At 37.8% G+C, this 25,734-nt stretch overlaps 2 protein-coding genes across 4 annotated transcripts in view; one reads left to right on the forward strand and one right to left on the reverse strand.

Moving 5' to 3' along the window:
- Positions 1 to 3,190: 3,190 nt before the first annotated feature.
- NUDT16 (nudix hydrolase homolog 16) lies at positions 3,191 to 10,400 on the forward strand. 2 transcript variants are annotated; one of them, XM_010278377.3, is made up of 4 exons: positions 3,191 to 3,764; positions 5,758 to 5,872; positions 7,772 to 7,855; positions 9,804 to 10,400. In XM_010278377.3, exons 1-4 carry the CDS (start codon positions 3,694 to 3,696, stop codon positions 10,098 to 10,100), a joined length of 567 nt encoding a protein of 188 aa, XP_010276679.1. In that variant the 5' UTR covers positions 3,191 to 3,693; the 3' UTR covers positions 10,101 to 10,400. The 2 variants fall into 2 exon arrangements, with proteins under 2 accessions (XP_010276679.1, XP_088748322.1); XM_088892196.1 differs by lacking the exon at positions 3,191 to 3,764 and adding an exon at positions 3,901 to 4,212.
- Positions 10,401 to 11,431: 1,031 nt separating this feature from the next.
- KEG (protein kinase KEG) overlaps positions 11,432 to 25,734 on the reverse strand; it is a 49,236-nt gene continuing 34,933 nt past the window's right edge. Inside the window, exons 10-16 of one of the 2 annotated variants that reach the window (XM_010278380.3) lie at positions 25,307 to 25,431; positions 25,034 to 25,138; positions 24,661 to 24,894; positions 14,628 to 14,961; positions 14,336 to 14,524; positions 13,217 to 13,522; positions 11,432 to 13,050 (exon numbers count right to left, since the gene is read on the reverse strand). In XM_010278380.3, the coding sequence (XP_010276682.1) occupies positions 11,812 to 13,050; positions 13,217 to 13,522; positions 14,336 to 14,524; positions 14,628 to 14,961; positions 24,661 to 24,894; positions 25,034 to 25,138; positions 25,307 to 25,431 (2,532 nt within the window). In that variant the 3' untranslated portion in view covers positions 11,432 to 11,811. Of the gene's footprint in view, positions 13,051 to 13,216; positions 13,526 to 14,335; positions 14,525 to 14,627; positions 14,962 to 24,660; positions 24,895 to 25,033; positions 25,139 to 25,306; positions 25,432 to 25,734 lie in introns of both variants that reach the window. The other variant, XM_010278378.3, reaches the window with a different exon arrangement.

The following is a 25,734-nucleotide window of genomic DNA, read 5'->3' on the forward strand; positions in this document are numbered from 1 at the left end:
TGCCTTCACAATGGATTAGACTTTTGGGATCTTTGTTGGGTTTGGGCCTAAAAACTTGATGTTGCCCTAAATTTAGGTTGGGCTTAGGTTGATTCTATTCAAGCAGCCAGCCACCGGAAGATGGTTTTTTTTTTTTTTTGTCAGACTGGTGGAAGGGTACATGATATGATATGCATGCGTGTACATTTATATTTATATCTATACTATTTTTAAAAGTAGTAATGAGCTTGCCAAACTTTTTTTTGTTAACCGGAATACCCCTATTTTTTGAATTTTCTTTAGTCCTTTTAAATGCAAGGGCAGAAAATATAATTTGAACTACTTTTTATTTCGTTCATTTTCCTCTCATTAAGTCTTATATATAAGGTATTAAATTTCATTCTCTCTCATTGAATCATGTATTCGAGGTATTATTTCTCACCAATAAATTCTACTATATCTATATCTATCTATCTATTTATCTATTTATCTATCTATCTATCTATCTATCTATCAATCTATCTATCTATCTATCTATCTATCTATCTATATATATATATATATATATATATATATATATAATACTTCTAAAGATGTAAAGCCTATGCTTATTTAAACTGGCCAAAAAATGCAACTATTCTTTTGTCCAAGTGGTGGGTATGCAATTCAACCACCTAGGTAAAGTGGGTCAACCCATGAATCCATGATATCATATAGTTCAATAATAAAATTTTTAATTCCATAATAGAAATAAATACCAACGAATTACAAAAAATAATTTAGACACCTTGATCTCTAATATTTTATATTAATCATATTAAAGAAAAATTAAGCATGACAAACAGAAATTATGTTTATTAATGGTGGAAATAAAATACAAAATTTAAAATTGACGGCAAATGAAATCGTGTTTCTATTTGGTGGTCGAAGAATACAACCTTTTAGGCCAAATGTGTCAACCTTTAGCTCCATTTGGGAGGAGTGCAAATACAAATATGTAGTACTGCAAAACATTATATCTTATATTATTTTGTATATATTTGTAATGTACATATTTGTATTTCTACTCTTTCCAAACTGAGCCTTAATGTCATAATTAAATAATAAAAATTAGAAAAAGATAAAAATACAAAAAATTAATATATATATACACAAATTATGTATAGAACATTTGTGTATATCTCTAATATTATATATACATTATATTAAACTAAAAGAAGTACTATGATAAATTAGAATGTGTTTCACATTGAAACTATCAAATTATAGAGAAATTTGGACACATTTTATTATTTTCATCATCATCATTCCTCATTAAAATTACCATGTGTTTGCACATGAGCATTTTCTAGTGAAACTAATGAAAACACAATTTAAAATAATTTTTCTATGCTTTAAATTCCTTAACTTTAATATTTAAATATTAAAACAACCACGGATTTCAAGCATTGACATTATATAATGATATTAAAATTTTCTAGTTTAATCTTCATGGCCATATTATTAATATGGCCACATCTTACCTAATCAATGCAACTAGAGCTAAGGGAAGAGCATGGGTTGGTTTGGTTCAATTCCATGGTAAAACCTGGAACCTACATTATAGGAGTTGGTTCCAAGTTTTTGAAACTAAAACCTACCCTGCCAATATTAGTTTTCAAGGTTGGTTCTGACTTTTGATGGTTTAAGGTCGATTCCAAAGGTCTACCCACGGAACCTATTCTTTAAAAAAAACAAATAATAATATGTTGTTTTTTATTTATTTTTTCTTTCAAAGCTTTGACCTTGAATAGCAATTTATCATAAATATTAAACATTTCAAATCCATATAGCAATTCAATCTCAAAAGAAATAAAACATCATCCATTAAAAACCTAAATAATATAACATAATCATTATTAATTCATAATTTAACTTCACACACATTCCAAAATTTAGTTAAATGCAATCTCAATGCAAATAGAATACCATCAATAATCAACCCAAATAATATAACATAGTTAATACATAATTAATCCATCATTCAAAATCATACACTAAGTTCAAATTATATCCAGACCAATTCCACCAAGGCCAATATGAAGGTCTGTTCTTTGGATTGGTTTGAGACGTTTTAGTAGGGTAAACCTCTAGACCCTAAAGTCGACTTAAGCGAAGGATTGATTTCAAGAATTTGGAATAAAACCCTACCCAAGATTTAAATGAATGCCAAGGTCAGTTCCAAAACTGACCCATTTTGTTCACCCATGACTACAACCTTTTAAAAGAGTATTGTTGAAGATTTTCTGAAATGGCATCTTTTTATAGGGAAAATCTATGTAGTTGGAAAGACACGACACTAGATGGGCTTTGACCAAACCTTGACTTTTTATAATACTGGTTGATTGGTTACAAGGTTTTTAACATGCTTTTCTAATATCATGGTCAACCTTTTTATATATATTATGGAATAAATCACTCTAACCTTTTGTGTATCTTTGACAAATTCTTTAACCTTTCTTGTACTTTGACCTCTCCAAGTCCCTCCCTTACATCTCATAGAATTTATACAAATAAACTTTTATATTAGTTTGACATTAAGAATAACAATATTTGAAGTGTTTATTGACCAAAATAGCCCCAAAGCCCTTTTCCATAGTTCAATAACAATACAAAAGAAACTTTTGAAGATATTTTAGTTTATATAAACTCCATTATTATTATTATTTTTGGTCCCATCTCCAATATTATCATTGAAATATGTAAAGCCCCTTTTGTGGGTAGTGTGCACGTACTTTGCATGCAGCAATTATAAATGATAATAGTGATAGTAATAATGTATCAAAAAATTTTTATAAATTTATATTTTTATTTTTTTGTTATACAAATTGCAAAATCCAAATTTGATTATATAAACATCTCATCCAAATATATGATAATAAAATCGAGTTATAAAATTTCAAATATCACCTATTTACTTGGCTAGATTCTGCTTCTCACATATGAAAACCTCACAGGTACATCCATCGTGTGCATTGAGAACATCTCTCATACTTATTAATTATTATTTACAGGAAATATTACGAAACGCCTGTGAGGAACAGATCCGGTCTCCTAGGAAACAAAACACCCTCCAAATCGTAACGAAAGTCTTTTACCAAAATTAAAAAAAAAAGAAAAAAATGTAACGGAAGGCAGAGTTAAATTCGGGGAAGAATCGAAAGGTAACCACACAAACCAACCCAACGCTGACCGGTTCTTCCATTGACCGAGTGGGAAGCGGGAACCCTTCTAATCCGATCCGTGCGTTCAGGGGTTTAGGGTTTGAGCCCAACCCCACCTCTACCCCCTTCCAAGCCCCATCTCTATCTCTGTCTTTCCTTGAAAAAACAAACCAACAACAAAAAACAAGAGTACGGTAACAAAAGCTGAGTCGTGAGTCTCTCCTATGGAACCTACCCTTCTTTGTGCCCACTTCTATCAAATCCACGCCGGCCGCCGGTGATCAGTCGGTTGATGGGGTGGTGGTATTGGACGCACAGACCAACTAGAACACGCATTCTTGTCGTCATTAGATCATGCGGAGGAGTATTCATAATCTTCTGTGCAACAAAAGTCAACAAGGAATCTAACAGCAGTAGCAGAAATTCGATTGGCGGATTAGTGGCTATGATTGCGACTGACTATCATCCCTGCTCCTCCTACTGATCGTTACACACGGATACTTAGAAGAGTATGTCTGATTTGGTGGCCCGCACGGGTCGACTTCAGCAGCGCTACGAGGCCGGCTGTCGCCTTGTCGCCGGGTACCCTTTCTCTTTCTACCTACCCTTCTCTTTGCTTTTAATTTTATATCTCTTCTTTTCGCCATCGCAGCCCCGCCGCCGTGGTGACAGTTGTTCTTATGGGTCGTTTTCAGATAAGCCATTAATGGTATTTCTGTTTTTTTACTGTGTATTGAATTGAATTGGGTTATGAAATGGTTCGGGACTTTTTGCGTATACCAATTTCACCCTGGTTTTACTTCTGTTGCTTGCTCCATTCTGCTCAGCGTCCTTGTAATTGTTAATGGGTCGTTTATTTTGACCACTAAATCCAAACGTTGACTCATCCTTTATTGGTGAATGATTTTGTATGTATGCACTTGTTAATGGAATCTATGCTGCTTTATTATAAGCGAAACAAGACAGGATGGGAGGCTCAACAGAATGTAGTTGTGACCTTTGGCCTCAAAGACTGTAAGTTCAAAGTAAGGTTGTTCCCCAGATCTCAGGTATGAGTTTCATGCCATGTGGTTATGTATCTTAATCTGTACACTTAAGAGAGAACCCACCAAGCCATCTTGGAAAAACTTTGGCTGTTGGGGGCCAACAGCCTATGATTTTCACCCTGGATAAAATTTTCGGTTTCTTCAATTTACCATTATTTGCTCAAAAGGCTAAATTATGTTGGCTGGTTTAATGTAAGAGCAGGAAAATGATTTCAAAGAAACTAGAGATAGGTGGATAGATCATCTGAGCAATCTGGATTACCCGAGTATATCAGCTGTATGGGTAAAACCTTGGCTTGATGGGAATATTGTAAGCTTTAACAATGGGATCTGAAGTGAAGAAAATACGTAAGTGTAGCTTTTGGTACAAAAGGTAGTTGGAGAAGAAAATGGAAAGACATTTTCCATTAACAGTTTCCTTTTTAAGTTGCTATAAATTCTATTCTCGTCTCTTGTCTACAAGAAAATTTGAGTAACTTATTCTCTATCAAATTCTAATATGCCCCATTCATTTTAGTCTTACCCTAAGAAGGCCCAAATATCTTTTCTCCGACCTAGTTTAATAAATATATTGTTAGGGTCTGTTTAATGGTTATATAGCTCCAAGATGCAAAGTGAAAATGAGCTTTTTTACAAGCTCAGTTTTTTTTCCTGTATAGCTTCCACCAAAAAAAGCACTGTATTGCAATACATATTGATTTGTGGCAAAAAGGAGAAGAAAAAACAACTTTTCCTTTCCTCCTGGAATTTGACCTTGGCAACCAGAGATTTGTATCATGTGGAAATTTAGATTTGGGTATCTTGGTATTCATCCTTGTCATATCTGGATTCTGGAATTATTTTATGTTTCATCCATATGTTTGAGGTAGTGTTGATGGTGTCTTCAGTCTTTGTTTGCTTGGGTGGATGATTAACATATTATTTTGGTTGCAAGTTGGCCCTTGTTTGGATAAGGAAGATCATTTTCATTTGTTAGGAGCTAGGGTATATGGTCAACTTTCTCCATTATCTTTTTATTTTGTACTGGGAGGAAGTGTTTGTGTGTGAGGCTTTCTTTTCTTTTCTTCCCCTTTTGTTTGTGGGTGATGTCTTCTTTTCTTTCTTTCTTCCTTTTTTTTTGGGGGGGGGGGAGAGGGATGTATACCATTTTTATTATTGTTTTTATAGATTATCTGCTTTCCAAGCCTCTTTTTATTTCAATATATATATATATATATATATATATACTTCATACATATATAAATATACACATTTTCTTCAAATCCTGGAAAAGGAAATTAGAAAACATATATATAATTTATGAAATCTTGTATCTTACAAAGACCTTCACTTTTTATAATAGAATTTTCTCCTTAATCACCATTACTAGGAATATATTGTCCTATATTATGCATAATCTCTTGTCAGATTGTAAGCTGACCTATTGTAAGCCATTTTCTGTGCTTGTGGCTTATTTCTATTATGCTAGGACTGTATACAGCTGTGTTGTAATATGTTGAAGCACTTCTAACATGATAGGATTGTTACAGGTGTATTCCATACAGATACAGAAGGTCTGATGAGAGTAGTACTGCAAATTCTAAGAAGATTGTTGAGGTTCTTATGATCAACTCAACTAGTGGACCTGGTCTCTTGTTTCCAAAGGTACAAGGATATGTTGTTTCAGTATTACCTTCACTCTTCTTATTGGCAATGTGATTTAGTCATCAGATAATATCATTTTTTGTTTTCCTCTTATGATGTATTAACAATTAAAATTGACTATTGTGGTTATGGTGAATTTTATCAACAAGAGTGGTTCTATGATGGGATTATATATTTAAAAATTTGTCCAAGTATTGGAATGGATAAAAGAAAAATGTCTCCTTATAGGAAATCTTTTAGGAATTTTTGTGTGTTTTGAAGTCCTATAGCAATGTTACACTTTTTCTATGAGTCCTTATTTACACATGATACATGTTTTCGTTGTAAAGGAGATGCATAAATTTTGAACAAAACTTAATCATTAGTGCAATCATAGACTATGATACCTGGATACGTATGCACTAGTCAATTGAGGGCCATATTGGTCAATCCCCATGATGCAGTCACATAGGATCGCAAACATTGGCTAGGTTTACTAGGTTGACTGATAACTAGTCTGCCTAGTTAGCCACAAAGTTAATTTGAAGTTTTATTTGTGTTTATCTCCAGACTCTTAGAATAGTATTACCATGCCAAGCAATTGCCTCTAACTTTTAAAATAGTATTATAATGTCTATAATGTTATGCATATATTACTTTTAGCTTTTCTGGTTCACATACACATGAAATTGGATAAAATAGAAACATTGCCTAAAATTAGAGAGAATAGTGGACTAATTTCTTCATGTCTTTCCTCTGATTGGGGATTTTCTGGTATGAAGTTGCAATAAACTAGGTTATCAAATCAAATAGTCAAGGTTGCATGCACTCTCTACTTAAGTCTATCCAACTTTTCCTTTAATTTTTGCAAAATAGAGAATTTGTTAGATGTTCTATATCATAGTTCTTTATCACATATTTGTAGATTTGATTTGAAGTCTGTTTGCAACCAAACTCACCTCTCTAGATGTTTTCTCTAATTTCATTGAGGTAGCGAGCCAAGTGCCAAGGACCCCTTACATATTAATTTCCCTATAGGATCATAAGACTGATACATAAAGACCCAGTATTTCAATACTGCAATGCCAACTGTTTCAGGCCATATCTTTTTTTGTTATAACTTTGGTTCCAAGTATGTTTGCATCAATTCTATTCACGCTATTTTATGTTTTCTGTTGTCTTCATAGAGCCTTCAAATTGCAGCAAATTACTACTGCTCAGGCACATTAATTGGTTACTGATGCATGATAAAATCTTCTTGTTCTTGTTATATATATCAAGGTTACCTTTAGAGTCTCCACAATTTTATTGAGTTTTAGTTTTCTCCTTCCTAATGCTCTTCCTTATCCATTTTGATATTGTCATTTTTGCTGAGGTCAGCCTATGAGCATGGCATTTCTTAATTTATGAACAAGAACGATATCTTCAATTATCATTGAATTACTATAGTCTCCTATTTGTGTGAATGGACCATGCTGTTTTCTACCAGAATCGGCTGCTTTGGCTTTTTGTGCTTCTTCTTTCCCAACCTTTTCTTCAACACACCTATGTTTTATTTACCACTGTTATTTTGTCTAAGTTGTAATTGCTGAAAGTAGGTGACAACTGCTTATGTATGGAAAGCCCATACAATTAAAGGCTTATTAACCATGAGGAGGCATATAATGCCCACAAATATTATTTTGTACATTAACATGAAATACAAAATTGTAATGAGTTGTTTTGTAAACAGTGATTGTTAATGGTTTACAAAAAAAAGTAATTTGTTAATGGTCTGCATGATGCTTGATAATAAATTCTTATGCATATCTTTTGATTATTGACTTCTGTGATGTAATTCACATATCTTGGATATTATACAAAAACTGTGAAAAAATAACTTAACAGGTTGATTAATGAGTTCAATGCTCTACCTTGTAGGGAGGATGGGAGAATGATGAGACTGTTGAGGAGGCTGCAGTACGGGAAGCTTTGGAAGAAGCTGGAGTCCGAGGTGAAATAAAGGTGAAAACTCACTTTTGGCTCAATACTGCAGAAATTTATTTATTTTTATGGAATTTATAATAGCAAAATTTTCTGATAGAACTCAATTCAACTCAAAGTAAACCTCATCCAAACCATTCAGGGTGTGCTACATGCCTACAACATTCTCTTTGTCTAGGGCTCTGTACATTCCACATTATTTGTTTTATATATAAAGATTCTAAAAGCAATGCAATTTAATTGATTTTATTTTATATTCGTAAGTTGATGTCTATGTCAAGTAGACTGTAGGAACCACTTGCAGTTTACATCTTGGCATTATCTGTATACCTGTGACCTGTCATACTTTTTGATTGATTATGCATCTTCTGCCCTATTAGACACCATCAATTATGTAATTGACATCATGAGCCAAAGGACTATTACTCAATGATGGTTCCAACTCCCAAGTTTTTTTTTCTCCTTTTTCTGATATCTTCTGAAGGGCTACATAACGGGGGGTAGCACATCCCTAACCCATACCCCCCAACCCAGGTGCAGGCAGGATTCAATCCCAAGTCTCCGCTACAACCAGCAAGAGACCTTACCACCAGCTGGTTGTCACCTTGCATGGTTCCAAGTATTTGGGGTCTTAGGAGGGCTGGACTGGATATGGACGTGATATTAGGCATCATGTTTAACTTATCTCCTAGATGACTTTAAACTTGAAAAATAATTGTGTACTCCAAGGATTAGTGTATAACTAGCCATTAATATGATTCATGTATAATGTTTGCATGTTAACATCATAAGATACTTTTGATAAAAATAAAAAGAAACTTTATTATTTAAAAAATTCTTATAGTTCTCTCCTTCCATATATCTGAAACTGATGCCACAGAAAAAGGAATGCAACTCCAAAAGATTCTTGCTACCATTGGTTCTAGGCCAACCTGCAAATATCCCCTTGGGATACTTGCTTGCCGTCCTCTTCTTCTAAACAAAGAACAAAAATAACTCCAACTAAACTTCGAAAAATCACATGAGATGAATAAGGACAACATAAATCTTAGATAATGCTAAGTCACGATATATTGTATGGACATTCAATGCTATGCCAAAGAAAATTACATATGTTTCTCCACAAGAATTAGAAAATATAATGTTGATCTGAAATAGCTGCAATGGAACCCAAAACTGATACTAGACTCCACTATGAAATGAGGTTATGATGTTGCAAGCTATGATAGCCAATAGTTAATTTACCCTTACTCCATTTATTTATTTTGTATTTGTGTTTGTGTTATTTTTTTATTTATTTTTTTGTGGGGGGAGAGGAAAGACTTGTCTTGATTATTTTAATAATGGAGTGGAGCTTGATATGCATTGGATGCCTAGAATCTCTCCCCAAAGAAAAAAATGGTTATTTGCTTCATTTAAATGATCATTTCACAAGCATGGGAGGGCAAGGCTCAAAATATCTCAACATATCACTGCATATCATACGATATGCATTGGTTTTTAGCGAGTTTAATCATTAGTACCCCTACTGTCTTACCTAACCCTGAAATGACTGCTTGAAAAAAAGAGTATTGTAGCTTACAAATATGCAGAACCCAATTTTTTGTGTTTCACCTGAGATACTTTGAACTCTGTGGAAGAGTGACAGTTACAACCAGTATGCTGGGACCGGTGAACCTAGGTTTCCATTAATTGTACTGGAAATTGTATCATGCATTTTAGAGGTCCAGGGAGCCCAATTATGGAACTAATATTATTTGACATTTGTACATGATGTAGATAGAGATGTAATGATTTGTCCTGGAGAAGTGTAAAGACATCTAGATTCCTACACCAAGAAAATGAAAATAAAATGTTGAAAGTTAAAAGGATGCATTGATATCTTTTTTGCATCTCTCATGTTATATGCAGATATGCCTCTTTTACCATTTACCAGACCAACTCCTGTTCATGTTTATGTGCATCTCAGGGATTCATAGGGTACTACAAATTTAAAAGCAAAACCCACCAAGATGAGATCACTCCAGAAGGCTCGTGTAAAGCTGCAATGTTTGCTTTGCTAGTCAAGGAAGAGCTTGACTTATGGCCGGAACAGAGTACTCGTAAGAGGAAATGGCTAGAGATCCCTGAAGCAGTTAAGCAATGCCGTCATGCATGGATGCATGAAGCTCTTACAGAAGGCTTCTGCAAGTGGTATGCAGATAATGTGGAGACCGCAGAGCAGGTGGAGTGTCCCATTTCTTCGTCCTCCCCAGATAGGGACTGATTGTCTGCATGTCTGGATGTGCACATGCATGTATATACATGCCGACAAGAATGTGCCTTGCTGAAGCTGTTGTTTATGAGGATTCTTTCTCTCTTTTTCCTTTTTCCCTGTCAGGTCACAGGACAATACTAATTGAGGTGCTTTTCCGGGTGTCTTTTTAAGTCCTTATATTTGCCCGGAATTTGTTTTTCTTTTGTTTTTATGCCATATTCCTTCTCATCCTTGTGTTACTGTATTTGGTGAAAAAGGATTCATACTTTAGGATAAATATTTAAGGTGCCTCACTTGTTGAATTATTTACTTTGGACGTATTCATTTGTGAATTCATACCAATCGTTCTTAGTCCTCAACAGTAACGTTACAGATAAAAGGACGACTTTTGTAGGTTGGAACCTAAACCACTGATGAATACGTGGGACAGAATCAGGACCCACCCAGAAATTCTCTGCACCAAAAATAGCATGGTTTGATAACTTCAATCATTTGATTTCTGGAAACAGATTAGTTTTCCACCAATCAATTTAAATGGCATTAAATTAATACCTACAAGGATCATTCAATTAGGCTATAAACTGATTTTCACCAAATTCTAATTGGGTAATAGACAAAATCCTTTTTACTTAATCAACTTGAAGTATATCTTGATATAAAGTCCATATTTGCCAGACTTTGAAAGAGAACAATGGAAACTAGAGTCTATAAAACCTTGATTTCCGGAAGAGTAAACCTCACCACGGTCCACAGAGGGACCCATGTCACCCATCATTTGGATAACTTTATAACTAAAATTTGGATTGTAAGATGTTGGCTTCAGATGTTAGATCCATATTCTTGCGTCGCTAATATTAAGAAATCAACTACCCAGGAGGTCCTAAAGGGCAACAGTAGGGAGGTTGAGCATATTTGTATTTTGTGGAGTAAGAGACAAGTAAGCATCTGTTTGGTCATGCCTCACCAACTTAAATCTAAATCTTCAATAGTTAGCGAACTATTGTTTGATAATCTGCAGGATATTAGGAAGCGTTGCAAGAGATAAATAGAGCCACTGCCAGGGAACTTTGAAATCCCTTGGAAGATCAGATGCTTGGTCAGAGTGCGGAACATTGGTTTGAGAAAGTGGAATGTTTGCAGACCTTGAAAGAAAGCAGTTTGCCCGTTCAGCACTGCATATTAGTTAGCCAGTGAAGGGATTAAAAACAAATCAAAGGATTAATACTTTTCCTGCTGAGTTATTTAATTTATTTTGCGTTATGTATTGCTAATTTGCAGGAACATGCTTTCTTAAGCCTTGTTAGCTATTTCTATTTATAGTACAAAAGAGATCCAAGAGGTTAAGATCAAAAAGTTGGCATAACTCACAAGATTATGGGTTTAATTTGTACAGAATAAGAATATTACATAACCACAGAAAATTAAGAGCTACTAGTGACATAAATACAAATGAACTGCTGCTTCCTCTTATCTGCTCCTATGTCCTATCCACGGATTGAAAACCAGGCCAACCAACCTTTCTCTTCAATTGCACCTATACCAGCTGGCTATATAAACGAATCTCATCCTTGAGGCTTCCTAACCACCACCAGAGCAAAGCCTCCAGCCATCAGGTAGTCCTTAACCCCCTCCCCTTCCAAACCCAACTAACTGAAGGGCCAAAATTGGCAGCTGTGACAGAGGCACATTGCAAATAACAATGAATATCTGAATGCCATTACTATGAATTGCCCGACATACCAGTGGAACATTCATCAAGAATAATGTCAGCAGGGTCCCCAAACCACAGCCTTCCTTCTCTCCACTGAAACTTGATCCTTAACTTACCATTTGCATCCACCCCAACTACCTCGCCCTTGCTTGCATGTGTCTCCATACCCCAACCCCACCTGGGAGTCACCAGCCCACCTCTAATTTTCACTTTATCACCCACCTTGAATGGTCTCACCCTCTCCATTTCCCAGGCCTTACATATCCATAGCCTCTCCATGAAACAGAATGCCACCCAAAGCTCCCCATCCTCCATCCTGTGCACAACCCCAATACTTGAGTGGTTAACCTCTCCCCACTGGTATGTTGGTGTTGCCACAGATGCTTTGACCCTTACCCAGTCTCCTATATGCAATTCTTCTTCCTCCACCATCTCAACCTCTGATGGGTCCAACATCCATGCTTTTGAGCCAGCAGGTGTATATATTCTCAGTTTTCCATCTGCATCTATTGCTGATATGGTCCCCACACTGGCATGGCTATGGCCTGACCACCCAAATCTTGGCTGTTTCACGCATTTTTTCACCCCAACCCGTTGTCCAACTACAAGTGCATCAATCCTTTCTAGCTGGGAAGCTGGCCCCACCCACCTATCCTGCTCCCCACAAAATCCGACAAGGATGTTTCCATCCCATTTATCCCCTTCATACCCTATTCCTTGTACAATGCCAATGCTCCCAGGTCCCAGGGATTTCCACCCACTCGCATCATCTTTTATTTTCACCCATTCTCCCACATCAAACATCTCCTCTACCTCAAGATCTGCAGGATCTCCTTTCCACAACCCCAACAAACCAAAGAATGCCACTCGGACTTCTCCATCAGCATGCGCACCAGTTATAACCCCTCTTGAATCAGGATAAGCGCCTCTCCACCCCCACCTGGGCTCAACCAGTCCATGACGGAAACGTACATGCTGCCCAACTCTAAAGCATGGAATCTTTTCAACATCTTGATAGTGAGTCATCCACCGTCCTTTCCGGAAGCAACATGCCAGTTCTAAATAACCAGTATCCGGTACACTGTGCACCACTGCTAAACTTTCTTTTCCAATACCATTCCAGTCATAAGTTGGCCTATTTCCCATATTTGGCTTCAGACGAACCCAGTCCCCAACTTCAAAACCCGAAAGCCTTTCTGCATCTCCAGGAGCAACCTTCCACAAGCTAGCTCTCCCAGCTACTTTTACCTACATAAATAACCAGACCCATGGTAATTTAAACTAATTTGATATTGCAGAGGGGGGGGGGGTTGGAAACTTGTGCACACAACAATTATAACAGGGCAGAGAAAAGCACACCTTAAACACCAAGAAAAAAAAGAGAACCTAAAAACAAGAGTAAGAGTAAACTCACATTCAGAGTACCATCCATGTCAATCCTTGCAATCTTTCCAGTGGAAGCCGGAGTTTCACCTGACCACCCAAGTCTTGGCTGGGAAACTGATGGCATCATATGAATCTCCTGTCCCACTTCAAAAGGTGGCACCTTCTCCATGTCTGTCACTGAGCAGCAGAAAGGCTTGCTCCTGAAGCAGAAGGCAATCCCCATATCACCATCTTCTTCCAAGCTATGAATGATTCCAATACTGTTCTTTGTCACATCTTCCCATCCATATTTTGGGGAAGGTACTGAAGCTTTCACCCTCACCCAATCCCCAACCTGCTGATATTGAAACAGACAACACAGAATGAATAAGTAAGATTCATTGACACCATAAATGTATCAATTCAAGAGTATCTTGGACCTGTGGCAATGGAAACCCTTAGGTTTGACTCCTCTATAACTTGTTATTTGTTAACTTGCCAATTTTCCACCATCAAGTTTGCTACAGCTAAAAGATTTGCTGGGTCTAAGATCAGTTTTAACAGAACTCAACAACTTCATCTACACTTCTTAATTTTAAAATCAGTATGAATAGCTGTAACAAATAGAAACTGCTTTTACATGACACCCAATTAGAACATAAAAAAAAAGTTGGAAGAATTCCACCAGAACATGAATTGGAACCTTACAGATAGGGTGCAACTCAGATTGGCCCAAATCAGCATTCTACACTGTTTCAGGGTCAGGCCGGGCCAATTCAAATTTCCACAAAAGCTCAAGCCTAACCTGGCAAGTTGCAACCCTACTTACAGAAGAGGTCAATGTATAGGGCCAGACCAACTCCAAGTGGAAGAAGAGGTAATATGTTTGATATCATTCCTAACTGCTGGGAGCAGGTAATGACATTTATTTGAGCCCCTCCAAAAAAGAAACAAGAGCAGTGCAGAGCCCGGTATTTGAAAATGATGGCAAAGTTTAGATGGTTAAAAGCCATCCTATCATGCTGCTCTTCAGTTTATGCAATCTCTTAGCTGAGAAGCCCATTAGTGGTGGGTCACAAATGTCAGGAAAACAGGTGAAAATCACAAGGTGACAAGACAAAACACTCCATTTGGTTCATATGTAAAAAAGAATGATAAATCAGATTACCTTGAAGTCCTCCACCTTTTCCATGTCAGAAGGGTCTGCTTGCCATGGTATGGGCCGATTTGGTATTTCAATTATCAGTAGACCATCACTCTCAACTTCACTTATTCTTCCTACACTATGATGTGTCTCACCACCCCAAGCATACCTTGGTTCTGCAACAGATCGCTTCACACATACTTTGTCACCAATCTGTACAAGTTCAAGAACAAAGGAAGAATAAAAAAGCAAGAAAAAATAAGATGACATTCAGCCTATTCAGAATTAGAGAAAAGCCAAAATTTTCACCACTTACCCTGAACGGTGTCACTGGTTCAACCTCCTCTGGTTCACAATGCCATGGACTAGGTAAATAACTCAGTTCCAACAAGAGACTATTGTCTGGTCTGATACAGTAAACTATTCCGATGCTTCCTGGTGTTACTGGTCCCAATCCATGCTTTGCAGTAGTCAGAGAGGGACGAATACGAACCCAGTCACCAACCTTGAACTCCTCAACTCTTTCCATTTCTGCAGGATCAGCTTTCCATCCCCTGGATGCTCCAGGAAACCCAACACGTAGAATCCCATCATCATCAACACAAAGAACAGTTCCTATGCTGTCACGTGATTGACCACGCCAACCATACCTGATACCATCAAAGTAATTAAAAAAAAGCTATTCAAAAAAGAGGAGAAGATTCAACATGGGGCAAACTGAAAATATGCTCCAATTTGACCCTGAAATGATACCAATTAAGGAGTAGAATACCATTTCCCATCATGCCAATACACAAACATAGATGTCATTTTAACATCCACTATGAGTATATTGGAATTCCTCAATTCCTTTTAACCAATTCTGTAATTTGAACAAAAACATCTACATTAGAAGGACAAAGAGTTAAGCCTTGTTCTCCAGAAGTTAAAAACCAAGGGTCCATGTATCACACTGTTGTTTTACTACATCAACAAGAATGAGTGATTTAAGTTAATCAAAAAAAAAAAAGGCGAGTTAGAACTTAGAACCCACAACCAAGCACCAAACAAGGAGATTTTAGGAAGTATAACATCTGTAGTGATCTTCCATTTTATGAAAAATGGACATGTATAAACTTGCTCTGTTTTCATGTTATTCATACTGGGGTATGGGGACTCTCTCAAGGCAGAATTGCTTGCAGCCTTACAAGGAGCACAAATTGCTAATGAGCTGAACATAACCAATTTGGTGATTGAAGGGAACTCAAAATTGGTGGTGGGTTGGATAAAGGATCCAGAATCTGTGATATGGTGCTACAGGGATGAATTAAAAAGGTTTTTGTGGATCACCAAGAATATAATTTGAGGATACAATGGGTGAGGAGATCGGCAAACAGGTTAGCTGATTCTCTAGCCAAGCAAGGGTGAATAGACTTTCTTTGTTCTGGGCTCACTTGTAATTTTTCTGTTTTGTTTATAGAGAGGTAGCATCTTGTGCCTCTCTAAGGGATGCTTGTAATGATTATAATTTCAGAATTAATGAAATCTAACTTCACTTAATGAAAAAAAAAAGAATTTGTCCAAAGTTGTCATTATCAATCAACTAAAAAGTCAATGCCCCAGTAATTGAGAAGGTCACTTGGCATCCCTATGAATATGGAGGCATGGGATCATTGGATCAAACCCATGTAACTGCAAGTTCTCCATGGTAAGGTCAGTGGACCTCACATGCACCCTGCTCTGTCCCCACCCCTTGACCCCCTGCAATGTGTAAAATGTAATACCAAAAAAGCAACTAAAAAAACCAAAACGATGGGGCATAACAAGTAAAAGAATTATGCAAAGTTACAGACTTACAATGGCATATGATACATATGTTTGCCTAGCACCCCTATAAATGGGCTATTACTGTTACCCTGGAATCCTGGATTATTACTTTTGCTTAAAATATTTACAAATTCCCCCCTTGGGAAATCGCCTTCCAATAGAATGGTCCCTGTTCACTCCTTGTCATTCCAGCATGTCAGTCATGTCATTGGTTAATCTGTGAACCCAAGAAAAATTTGCCTTCAGCTACTTGGTCTTTTCACCTCCCTTATCACATACACATGTAATGATGGACCTGGATTCCTCCTACTTCACTTTGTGGTGTCATCACTTTGTGGCCTTACATTTGCGCTCAACCTTCTACGGTTGCTTCTATCAGGGCCATTTGTTGGAACATCTCTAAGGAACCTAAAATTATGAGATATTTGGCTCACTTTTATGCAAATGCTATTAGCCTTCATATCATCACTTAACTTTTGTTCTCTAAGCATGGCAACTGACGAAGTTCTATTCCATTTTCTCATCTCCTGCCCCTAACTAGAATTTGGAAGTGTGATTTTGATCTTTTTGGTCGTAGGTGGTCAGCTCCAAGGGTTTTTCGGTGGATAGCATAACAAGGGGCTCAAGATTGCTCATTCCTCATCTTCAAGGCATCCAATAGCATGTAGTTGAAATCCACTCCTCCACCTTTGAATTGGATAAAACTCAATTTTGATAGATGCAGTCTGGGCAATCCAGGTCCATCAGGAGTGAGGGAGTTAAAAGAAATCACGTAAATGCTATTTTGGCTATCCACTCAAGCCCAATAGGCCGTGGAAACTCAGTGAAAGCAGAACTCATGGCACTACCACAAGGATTGAGGATTAAAAGAGCTCTCAACATTACAAATTTTCTATTGGAAGGTGACCCAAAGACTGTAATTGGGAGGCTTAAGTATGACAAACCAGGTTCACGGTGGTTTAGACAAAATATGTGGGTGATAAGGAAGCTATCGAGGGGTAATAAATGCAAGTATCACCTGGATACAGATATCAGAAATGGCATGGCCGATTTTCTAGCAAGACAAGGGGTAAGGGTAAATAGGGAAAAAATGTACTGGGGAGTAGGGGAACAATGTAAAGGGTGAATGCAACAAAGGGCTACTAGTAGTAGCTCGAGGCACCTATGATCTTGTACATAATCTGTTCTTCTCTTTCAAAATTAATAAAGTTTTCAGTTATCAATCAATAAAGTTTTCATTATTTGTTAATATTAGTTATTATTATTACTATTATTTATAATTATTTACTATTATTATTATTATTATTATTATTATTAATTGGGTCCACATGGTGATTCACGTGTGGGTCCATGTGGACTCTCAGTTGAAATGTATAGTATAACATGTGAAAAGCAATTTTTTTTTTTTTGATCAATAACATCAACTTCATTAAATTAAGAGAAGAGAGGGAAAAGAATACAAAGGGAGATAAAATAACTTAGCTCCCCAAGAACAGAAAACACAGGGAATGCAAAGAAAATTAAAAACTAGCCCAAAAAACAGCCTCCCTATTCACTCCTTGCTTGGCCAACCCATCCGCAAATGAGTTTGCACTCCTCTTCACCCAGCTGTACTGAATCTCAATGTCCCTACCCAGCCATAAGAACTGTTTTTTCTCATTGTTAAAGTTCCACAAACCATTGTCCTCTGTCTTCAACCAATTAACCACCACCTTCGAGTCACCTTCCAGAATCAAACGACTAATATTTAAATCTTTTGCTCTTCGAATCCCTTCAAGTGCTGCAAGGATCTCAGCCCTAAGAGAGTCACCTTCTCCAATAGGGCCAGAGAATAAAGCAGTAACAATCCCTTCCTCATTCCTGAAGACTCCTCCAATCCCAGAGGGCCCTGGATTCCTTACACTGCTGCCATCAAAATTCAGCTTTATAAAACCCGAGGGGGGAGGGGACCAGAACAGACAAAGAGTTCTCCTGCATCTAGCAGTGAAAGCAATCTCTTTCCAGTTTCTTAGCAAGTCATCCATAGGACAATCTGAAAACAACTCCAAAGATTTTAGCCAGTGGACTGCTCTTATAAGGATTCGATCTAACAAATCTTCCAAAGTTTTTTCTTTGTCAGAAAATATGCGTGAGTTTCTTTATTCCCACAAAGACCAGCAAACTGCTGCCCTAATACACCTCCACATAGTCTTCCCTCACTTCTTAGGCCAACTGAAAAAAGGAGAAAACAAACTTTGGACAGTCTCCGGAGGATACCAAGAACATTCAAAACGGGAGAAAACCCACTCCCAAACAGATTTAGCAACCTTACAAGAGACCATGAGGTGGTAGCCAGATTCCCAATCAGCTTTACAAAGAGCACATCTATTAGAAAGTAGACAATAGTTGGGTCTCTTTCTTTGGAGTAAGTCTAAAGTGTTGATTCTTTCCAGGAAAATTTCACAACAAAAAAACCCCACCCGAGGAGGAATAGGTCTACTCCAAATTTCCTTAACTGGAAAGGACAACCCCAGGGGGGTAGGAGGCTGAGTTAAGGTTTCAAAGAAAGAAGCACAAGAAAAGGTACCAGAGCTAGAAAGGGTCCAAAATCTGGTGTCTTCCTTAGCAAGGTTTAGGAAGACACTCTCAAGGGAGGCTAGCAGAGCTACCAAGCTATCCAAGTCCATATCCCTAATTGCCCTACGCAAACCAAGGTTCCAACCAAAGCCCGGAGTGGAAGCTGAAGGGACTAAGAAAGAAGAAATGGGTTCATTTTTCAAGTCTGAAAGAGCATACAAGGAAGGAAACTTGTCTTTCAGAGGAGAATCCCCGACCCAAAGATGTTCCCAGAAATTTATTCGGTTACCAGAGTTTAGACCATACCTGATCCAAGGGGAGAAAACTGGAAGCAGATTGTGGATGGATTTCCAAGGAGAAGCAGCTGAAGCCCTTGCCAAGATTCCAGGATCCCAGCCATTGTCTTCCAACCCATGAATGCTAGCCACAATCTTAGTCCACAATTTATCCCTTTCCAAAGAGAACCTCCACAACCACTTCCCCAGAAGAGCCATGTTCCTTTTCTTGAAATTACCAATCCTCCTAGTGTTTTACACCTAGAGACCACCTCCCAACTCACCCTATGATTTCTCTTCTCCTCTCTAGGCTCCCAGAGAAAGTTCCTTATTAATTTTTCCAAAAGATTTGAAACCTTTGAGGGGATCTTAAACACTGACAGAAAGTAAACAAGAAGGTTAGCTAGGGTAGATCTAATGAGAGAGACTCTTCCACCTAAAGAAAGATAACTCCTCTTCCAGGCCGCTAGCCTCTTCTCAAACCTCTCCACTACCGGAGCCTAAAAGCTAACACTCTTAGGATTATCTCCTAAAGGGAGGCCCAAATAAGTCAGGGGCCAATCCGTAATAGCACAACCTAGCTCATCTGCAGATTCCCTTAGGTCTCTTTCGTTCACATTCACTCCCGCTACACAACTCTTGTCAAAGTTTACCTTGAGGTTAGATATCTGCTCAAAAAGTTGTATTGTCAACTTTGGATTCCGGATCCAACTGAGGTTCCCTCCTTCACAGAAAAGGATAGTATCATCTGCAAACTATAGAAGCGTTAAGGGAACCTCCTCCCTTCCTACTCTCCACCCTCTTATCAGATTCCTCGAGTTTGCTCTATGGATCAATCGCCCAAACACATCAACAATAAGGGTGAAAAGAAAAGGGGAAATAGGATCTCCTTGTCTTAGACCTCTCAACACCGGAAAGAAGTCAACCACAGTCCCGTTCACCAGGATAGAATAATGGCAAGTCCTAACACAGCCCCAGATCCACTTGCACCACCTGTCACCAAAACCAAAATTCCTCAACACCTCCATCAAGAAAGACCAATCAACCAAGTCGAAAGCCTTCTCCAAATCCAATTTGCCAACCACTCCCTTCTTCTTTGACTTTCTAAAGCTCTCTAGGCTCACATTTGCAATGAGGATCTGATCGATGATCTGTCTTCCCTCCACAAAAGCACTTTGGTTGGGTGCAATAATAGAGGGGAGCACCTTCATTATCCTGAGAGACAACACCTTTGCAATGATTTTGTACAAGCTAGTCACTAGACTAATAGGTCTAAAATCTTTTGGATGAGAAGCATCTTTCTTCTTTGGGACTAAGGCAATGAAAGTTGAGTTCAAGCCCGGGCTTATTACACCCCTCCTATGGAACTCCTCAAAAACCGATGTAAGATCATTCTCCAAAACATCCCAACAATCATGGTAAAAGGCCATTGTGAACCCATCTGGACCCGGAGCTTTTGTCCTATCCATAGAGAATACTGCTTCCTTTACCTCCTCCATATCGAACATTTTTTCTAACCACTCTCTCTTCTCTACACTTAGAGTCGGCCAATCCAAACCCTCCAACCACACTCTCATTCATAGGCCTTCTAAAAATAGATTTGAAGTGGTTTACTAGGGCCTCTGCAATTTCAGCCGGGTGAGACAAAACTGCTCCATCAACTTCCAAGTTAGAGATGTAATTCTTCTTTCTCCTTCCATTTGCCACTGAATGGAAAAACCTTGTGTTTCTGTCTCTCTCCTTTAGCCACTTACACCTAGATTTTTGCCTCCAACTAATTTCCTCCTTAATCAGGATGTCCTCCATCTGCCACCTTAAAACCCATCTCAACTTCCTTTCTTCCTCTCCAAAGGGGCCTCTCTCTTCCTTCAAGTCCAAATCCTCGATTTGCTCCACCAGAACTTGCTTTCTCTCTTCTAATCTTCCAAACTCCCGCCTATATCCACTCCTTTAATTGAGATTTTAGGTATTGGAGTTTCTTGTGGAACCTCATTCCCTCCCAATCAACTACCGGATTAGCTTGCTCCCACCACTCTTATTTTCTCAGTGAAACCCGGATGAGTCAACCACATATTTTCAAACTTTAAAGGGGTAGGCCCTACTCCTCTTAATTCCTCCTTGACCAAAACTATTGGCCAGTGGTCTGAAGTAAGTCTAGGAAGAGCCCATAACATGTGAAAAGCATTGTATGAGTGAAGTGAGGGCTAAAATTGTCATTTGTGTCAATATAAGCACTTATGGGGAAAGTAGCTTACCAAACATCCCCACCCCAATAAGTGCTTAAAAACATAATAAGTGATTTGGAAAGTGGGTTACCAAACAACCTTAAGTGGTTGTTAAAATAAGTACTTCTAAGAAGTACTTGTGTTAACAAGTACTTAATCATCAAACAGGGCCTAAGAGTCTCTTATCAAAAATTCTAATTATAAAAAAAAACGGGAAAAAATTCTCTCCTTGATCTTGCAATTTATTTTTATTCCCCCAAGTAAATATATTTTGGTAGGTAAAGAAAAAATTTTATTGGTATACATAAAGAATGCTATTTACAATAGTGAGGCATCTTTAGTTAGGCAAGCCTGCTGCCTAACCCCCTTTCTACTGTTAATTTACGATCACAATTTAACCCCCAATACAGCTGTTTCCTGTTTTTTTTCTTGGTCAGCAAAATGATGATTTTATTCAATTAAGAGAATACATAGAGTTACAACAGATAGAACACAGACATTTCAACAGAAACTTTTACAATAAAGCCCCCAAAAAAGTTGTTGCCTTTGAACTCCTTGTTTAGCTAAAGAATCAGCCATTCCATTTGCAGTTCTCCTAATCCATGTGAACAAGGCATTAAGTTCCCTTGCTATGCTTATTATCTCCCTTAACGGATGCCTGTAGCACCACGGAACATTACTGCTTGAATTGGTCCAAGATATCACTGTTTTTGAGTCCACTTATATCTCCAAATTCTTAAGATCAGCTTGTTTGGCAATCTTTAGCCCTTGAAGCAAAGCTAACAGTTCAGCTTTTAGAGAGTCACCTTCCCCTAGGGGTCCCGAGTACATAGCCAACACCTTGCTTGATGAATCTCTGATTATGCCACCAATACAGCTGTTTCCTGTTTAAACCCTGTCCAGCTAGTGAGCCTGCCAAGCCATTTTTTCTGACTATTGATCAATTTCCAAGCCACCACTAAACCCTAGCTAGCTGCCTAGCTTGCCTCAAAGTGTGTTGAAGTTACAATGTGCCAATGATATGCAGATTTATTGGTAATCATTGACACCAAGATAGTCTTTTTTCATAACTAACAGAAATAATTTCATTAATTAAAACACCAAACAGCTCAAACAATGAATAGCAGGCCTGCAAAATACACTGTAATGCATGGACAGAAAAACAACTCAAACATCTCAAGCCAATGCTTTACAGATTACAGCCCAGCCCTGGGAAACCCCATTCTAAATTTTCTTTCCCCACTCCAAGTCTTGCTAAGGAGTCTGCTAGCATGTTTGCACATCTAGGAACCCATTTGAATGAGGTGTTCACAGAGGGGCACCTAAGGAAACACCCAACCTCACTATCCTTGAACTCCCATGGTGTTTGCTTGTGTGCCTTCATCCAGCAAATAACACTTTGATAGTCCCCCCTACTATCACATCCCACAACCCCATCTGCTGGCTGCTGCATCAATTTTAAACCTTGAATTAAAGCTAACAGTTCTGCTCTTGTGATTTACCCTGACCCACTGGGCCTGAAAAGCTGAGGATAGTACTACCCCACTGATTTCTTACAACACCTCCCACACAAGATGATACCGGGCGTCCAAGGCAGTACCTGTCAAAGTTGAACTTAATCAAACCTGCTTCAGGAGGACTCCATTCCAGCACCCTTTGCTGTTTGCTTATTTCAAAACCCAGCCACTGTTTATCACTCCTTTAGGAGATCATTGAGAGGCAGTGATCTATTTTTTATTGGGTTAATGTCGTTTTTGAATTTACCGGGCTGGCACCAATTTCCTACTTAGCTGTGGATTTAGGCCAAACATTGTATTTACTGGTTCCTTTTGATGGATGAATCTCTTTTGGAAACATACACAGCTAATGCACTCCAGTTATGCTCCAAAGCTTTAAATCCAATGGTCCAATCCAACTCCACTCTTAACCCACCTCAAAATCTAGTGACTTAAATGCTTACCTTATCGTCCCTACCCTAATTACATCACATTTACCTATATAACCCATACTTTTTTTTCTTAGGTTAAAAACAATCACCTTTTTCAAGAACTAGATTTCACTCTACATAAAGCCATACTGTTGAATTTATTGACAAACAAGGGGAAATAAGAATCTATATCTCAAGTGAAAAAGAAGACAAAAGAACACCAAGATAAAAAGATAGAATAGAAGAGCAAATAGGCACAAGAGTACTCATGGAAAAAGAGGCCACACCCTCCATAGAGAGAGAGAGAGAAGAAAATAAATATACAAAACAAAAAGGAAGGGTCTAAAAAATAACTGCCAAATGAGACTACACTGCTCATTGGTGTACTTAAGGGCCATTGGAGTAGGAAACTCTACCAGAACTCTACCAGAGTTCAGATGTTCCTTAAATCCCTAAATGCTAGAGGTGGAGGGAGATTCACATATTGGTAATGGGTCAGTTCAACCATGATGATGGTGGGGATCCAGACCCTTGAATATATAGAAATATTCTCAAAGAGGCTCATAAGGAGTCACAATGGCCAATCCAGCCTATTGGGCCCAGCCTAGAGTTATGGCGAGGTTGGACCTAGGTTTTTGCACCAAAGACTGCCCCAGCCCCAACTACCCAACTATAGGCCCAGTCAAGTTCAGCCCAGGCTAGGCCAGAGATATGAAGTCTTAATAGGCCTGAACCAGCTAGTTATGTATATATGGTACATTTTTTGCATTTGTGTGCAAACAAAACCATTAGAGTTGCTAGAATTCAGATTTTCAAGCTGGTAATCTTCATTCCACCCAAGTTGTACCACACTAGGTAGACAACATAATGTAGAGGGACATTAGTGGAAATTCAAAATGTTTTCTACTGTTTGGCTAATCCAGCTGGTTGTGCCCGACCAAACAATTGGTTTTTATCTGATAGAGACTCAAGAAATTTGCATCAAATCTGGATGGCATCATAAATTTCCCTAATTCAAAATAACGATAACTCCTGCTCTTAGAAAGAAAGTGTGGGTTCAAATCCAACTCCTGACAAAGTTTGAAACTTTATTCCTCAAAAAAAAAAATGATGATGACTCTTCTATGAGTTTAAATTTAGCTTTAACTCATTCTATCATGAAGCTTTGAATCTTAAGCTTTAGAGGGCAACTTTAGAACATATTCTTTTGTCTATAACCTTAGTCTCTTAACTTTGTTTAATGATTTCGAACAAGATAACAATTTAAAAAGGCGTGCCTTTGCTTCTTTTATCATTTCATAAAATATCATTCTATATTTTGAATATTTTACTATGTCCCCACCATGCCTATAATTTTTACAATATTTTCATACAATACTTTGCATTTCTGACATGTTTCTTATATTTGGACGACCAACATCGACATTTTAAACCTTGAATTCTATAATGTTTAGAGTTAACATGCATAACAATATCAAAATGAAGTATGAATAAGTTAAATCAACAAAAAAAACAGCATGTTTATTCAAAACTTAAAGAGACACTGAGGCAGTTTCACACCTTGGTTCTTTAACATCGGCCTTAAGTTGTACGTGCTGTCCCCTGTCTAATGGAATTACTTTTGTAACCTCACTTGCCAAAACACGAGCCTCTCCAGAGCAAAATGAGACAATTAGATTGTCCCTGTCTTGGACACTCTGAACAAAACCAACACTCTTATGTCTAGCACCTTGCCATCCATATGTAGGTGTCTTGATGATTCTCTTGAACTTCACCCAATCACCTATCTCATATCTAAAAACCAAGGAATAAAACAAATCAAATATAAAATCATAAAAAAGTGCCATTCCTTCAGGAGCCAAAATGTAATGTAAAAAATTGCTAAACTCAAAGGAGAATAGATCAGCAGTAACAGAAGAAAAAGCATTCTTACATTGTAGGTGACAGATGTATCCCCTTATTTGTGAGCGCCTCCATCAGATCTTCTGAAATCCATTCACGTGGCAAGGCTTCCAAAAAGTCTCGTAATGTCTTACCACTGTTCCCACGAAAAGTAAATCAAATGAGTTATAATATTATAACTCGCTGCTGCATTTGTCAGCAATATTGAAGCTCTTCATTAACAACTAATACAAACCAAGACCAGAATCTCATGATATTCCATGTAATATCCAACAAGCTTAGAAATCTACTAGGTGGTACATGCCTGTGGTTTCTGACTTCTAAAGCAGCATCTGGATACTGAAGCATAACAACAATCCATTCAAGATTTTCACGTATCATTTTTGCTGCATCAGCTGCTATATGAAATGCATTGTCACCTTCGTCATCCTGATCACAATGAGAAAAGGTATTACATTAAGAGGGTGAAAGAAGAGAGAATTAATTCAACTAAAGTGGCATGGAAGATGAACACAAGAAAGTTAACATCCACAGCAATTAGCCATCACAAATGAAACCAACTTGCTACAGCCAAAGGGCTTTATGATTTTCCATATGACATTAAGAGACAAGAATATTTCCTTGGCAAAGCCCTCAGATGAGTAGTTAACTCCAATGAGTGGTTCTTTACATTCTCAGAGAAAAATAAAAAAAATTGCAGTAGTTAACTCCACTCTCAAAAGTACTCACTTA

Source organism: Nelumbo nucifera, chromosome 7 (genome assembly GCF_055504915.1).
Source record: "Nelumbo nucifera cultivar China Antique chromosome 7, China Antique-T2T, whole genome shotgun sequence".
NCBI classification, from domain to species: Eukaryota; Viridiplantae; Streptophyta; class Magnoliopsida; order Proteales; family Nelumbonaceae; genus Nelumbo; species Nelumbo nucifera.

Bases quoted from the DNA above. Each gene is read 5' to 3' on its own strand.
- NUDT16 (XM_088892196.1), top strand. From the start codon at position 4,097: ATGCACTTGTTAATGGAATCTATGCTGCTTTATTATAAGCGAAACAAG. The intron at 4,213-5,757 runs GTTGTTCCCCAG...GGATTGTTACAG, and splicing joins GACTGTAAGTTCAAAGTAAG to GTGTATTCCATACAGATACA. The intron at 5,873-7,771 runs GTACAAGGATAT...TCTACCTTGTAG, and splicing joins CTGGTCTCTTGTTTCCAAAG to GGAGGATGGGAGAATGATGA.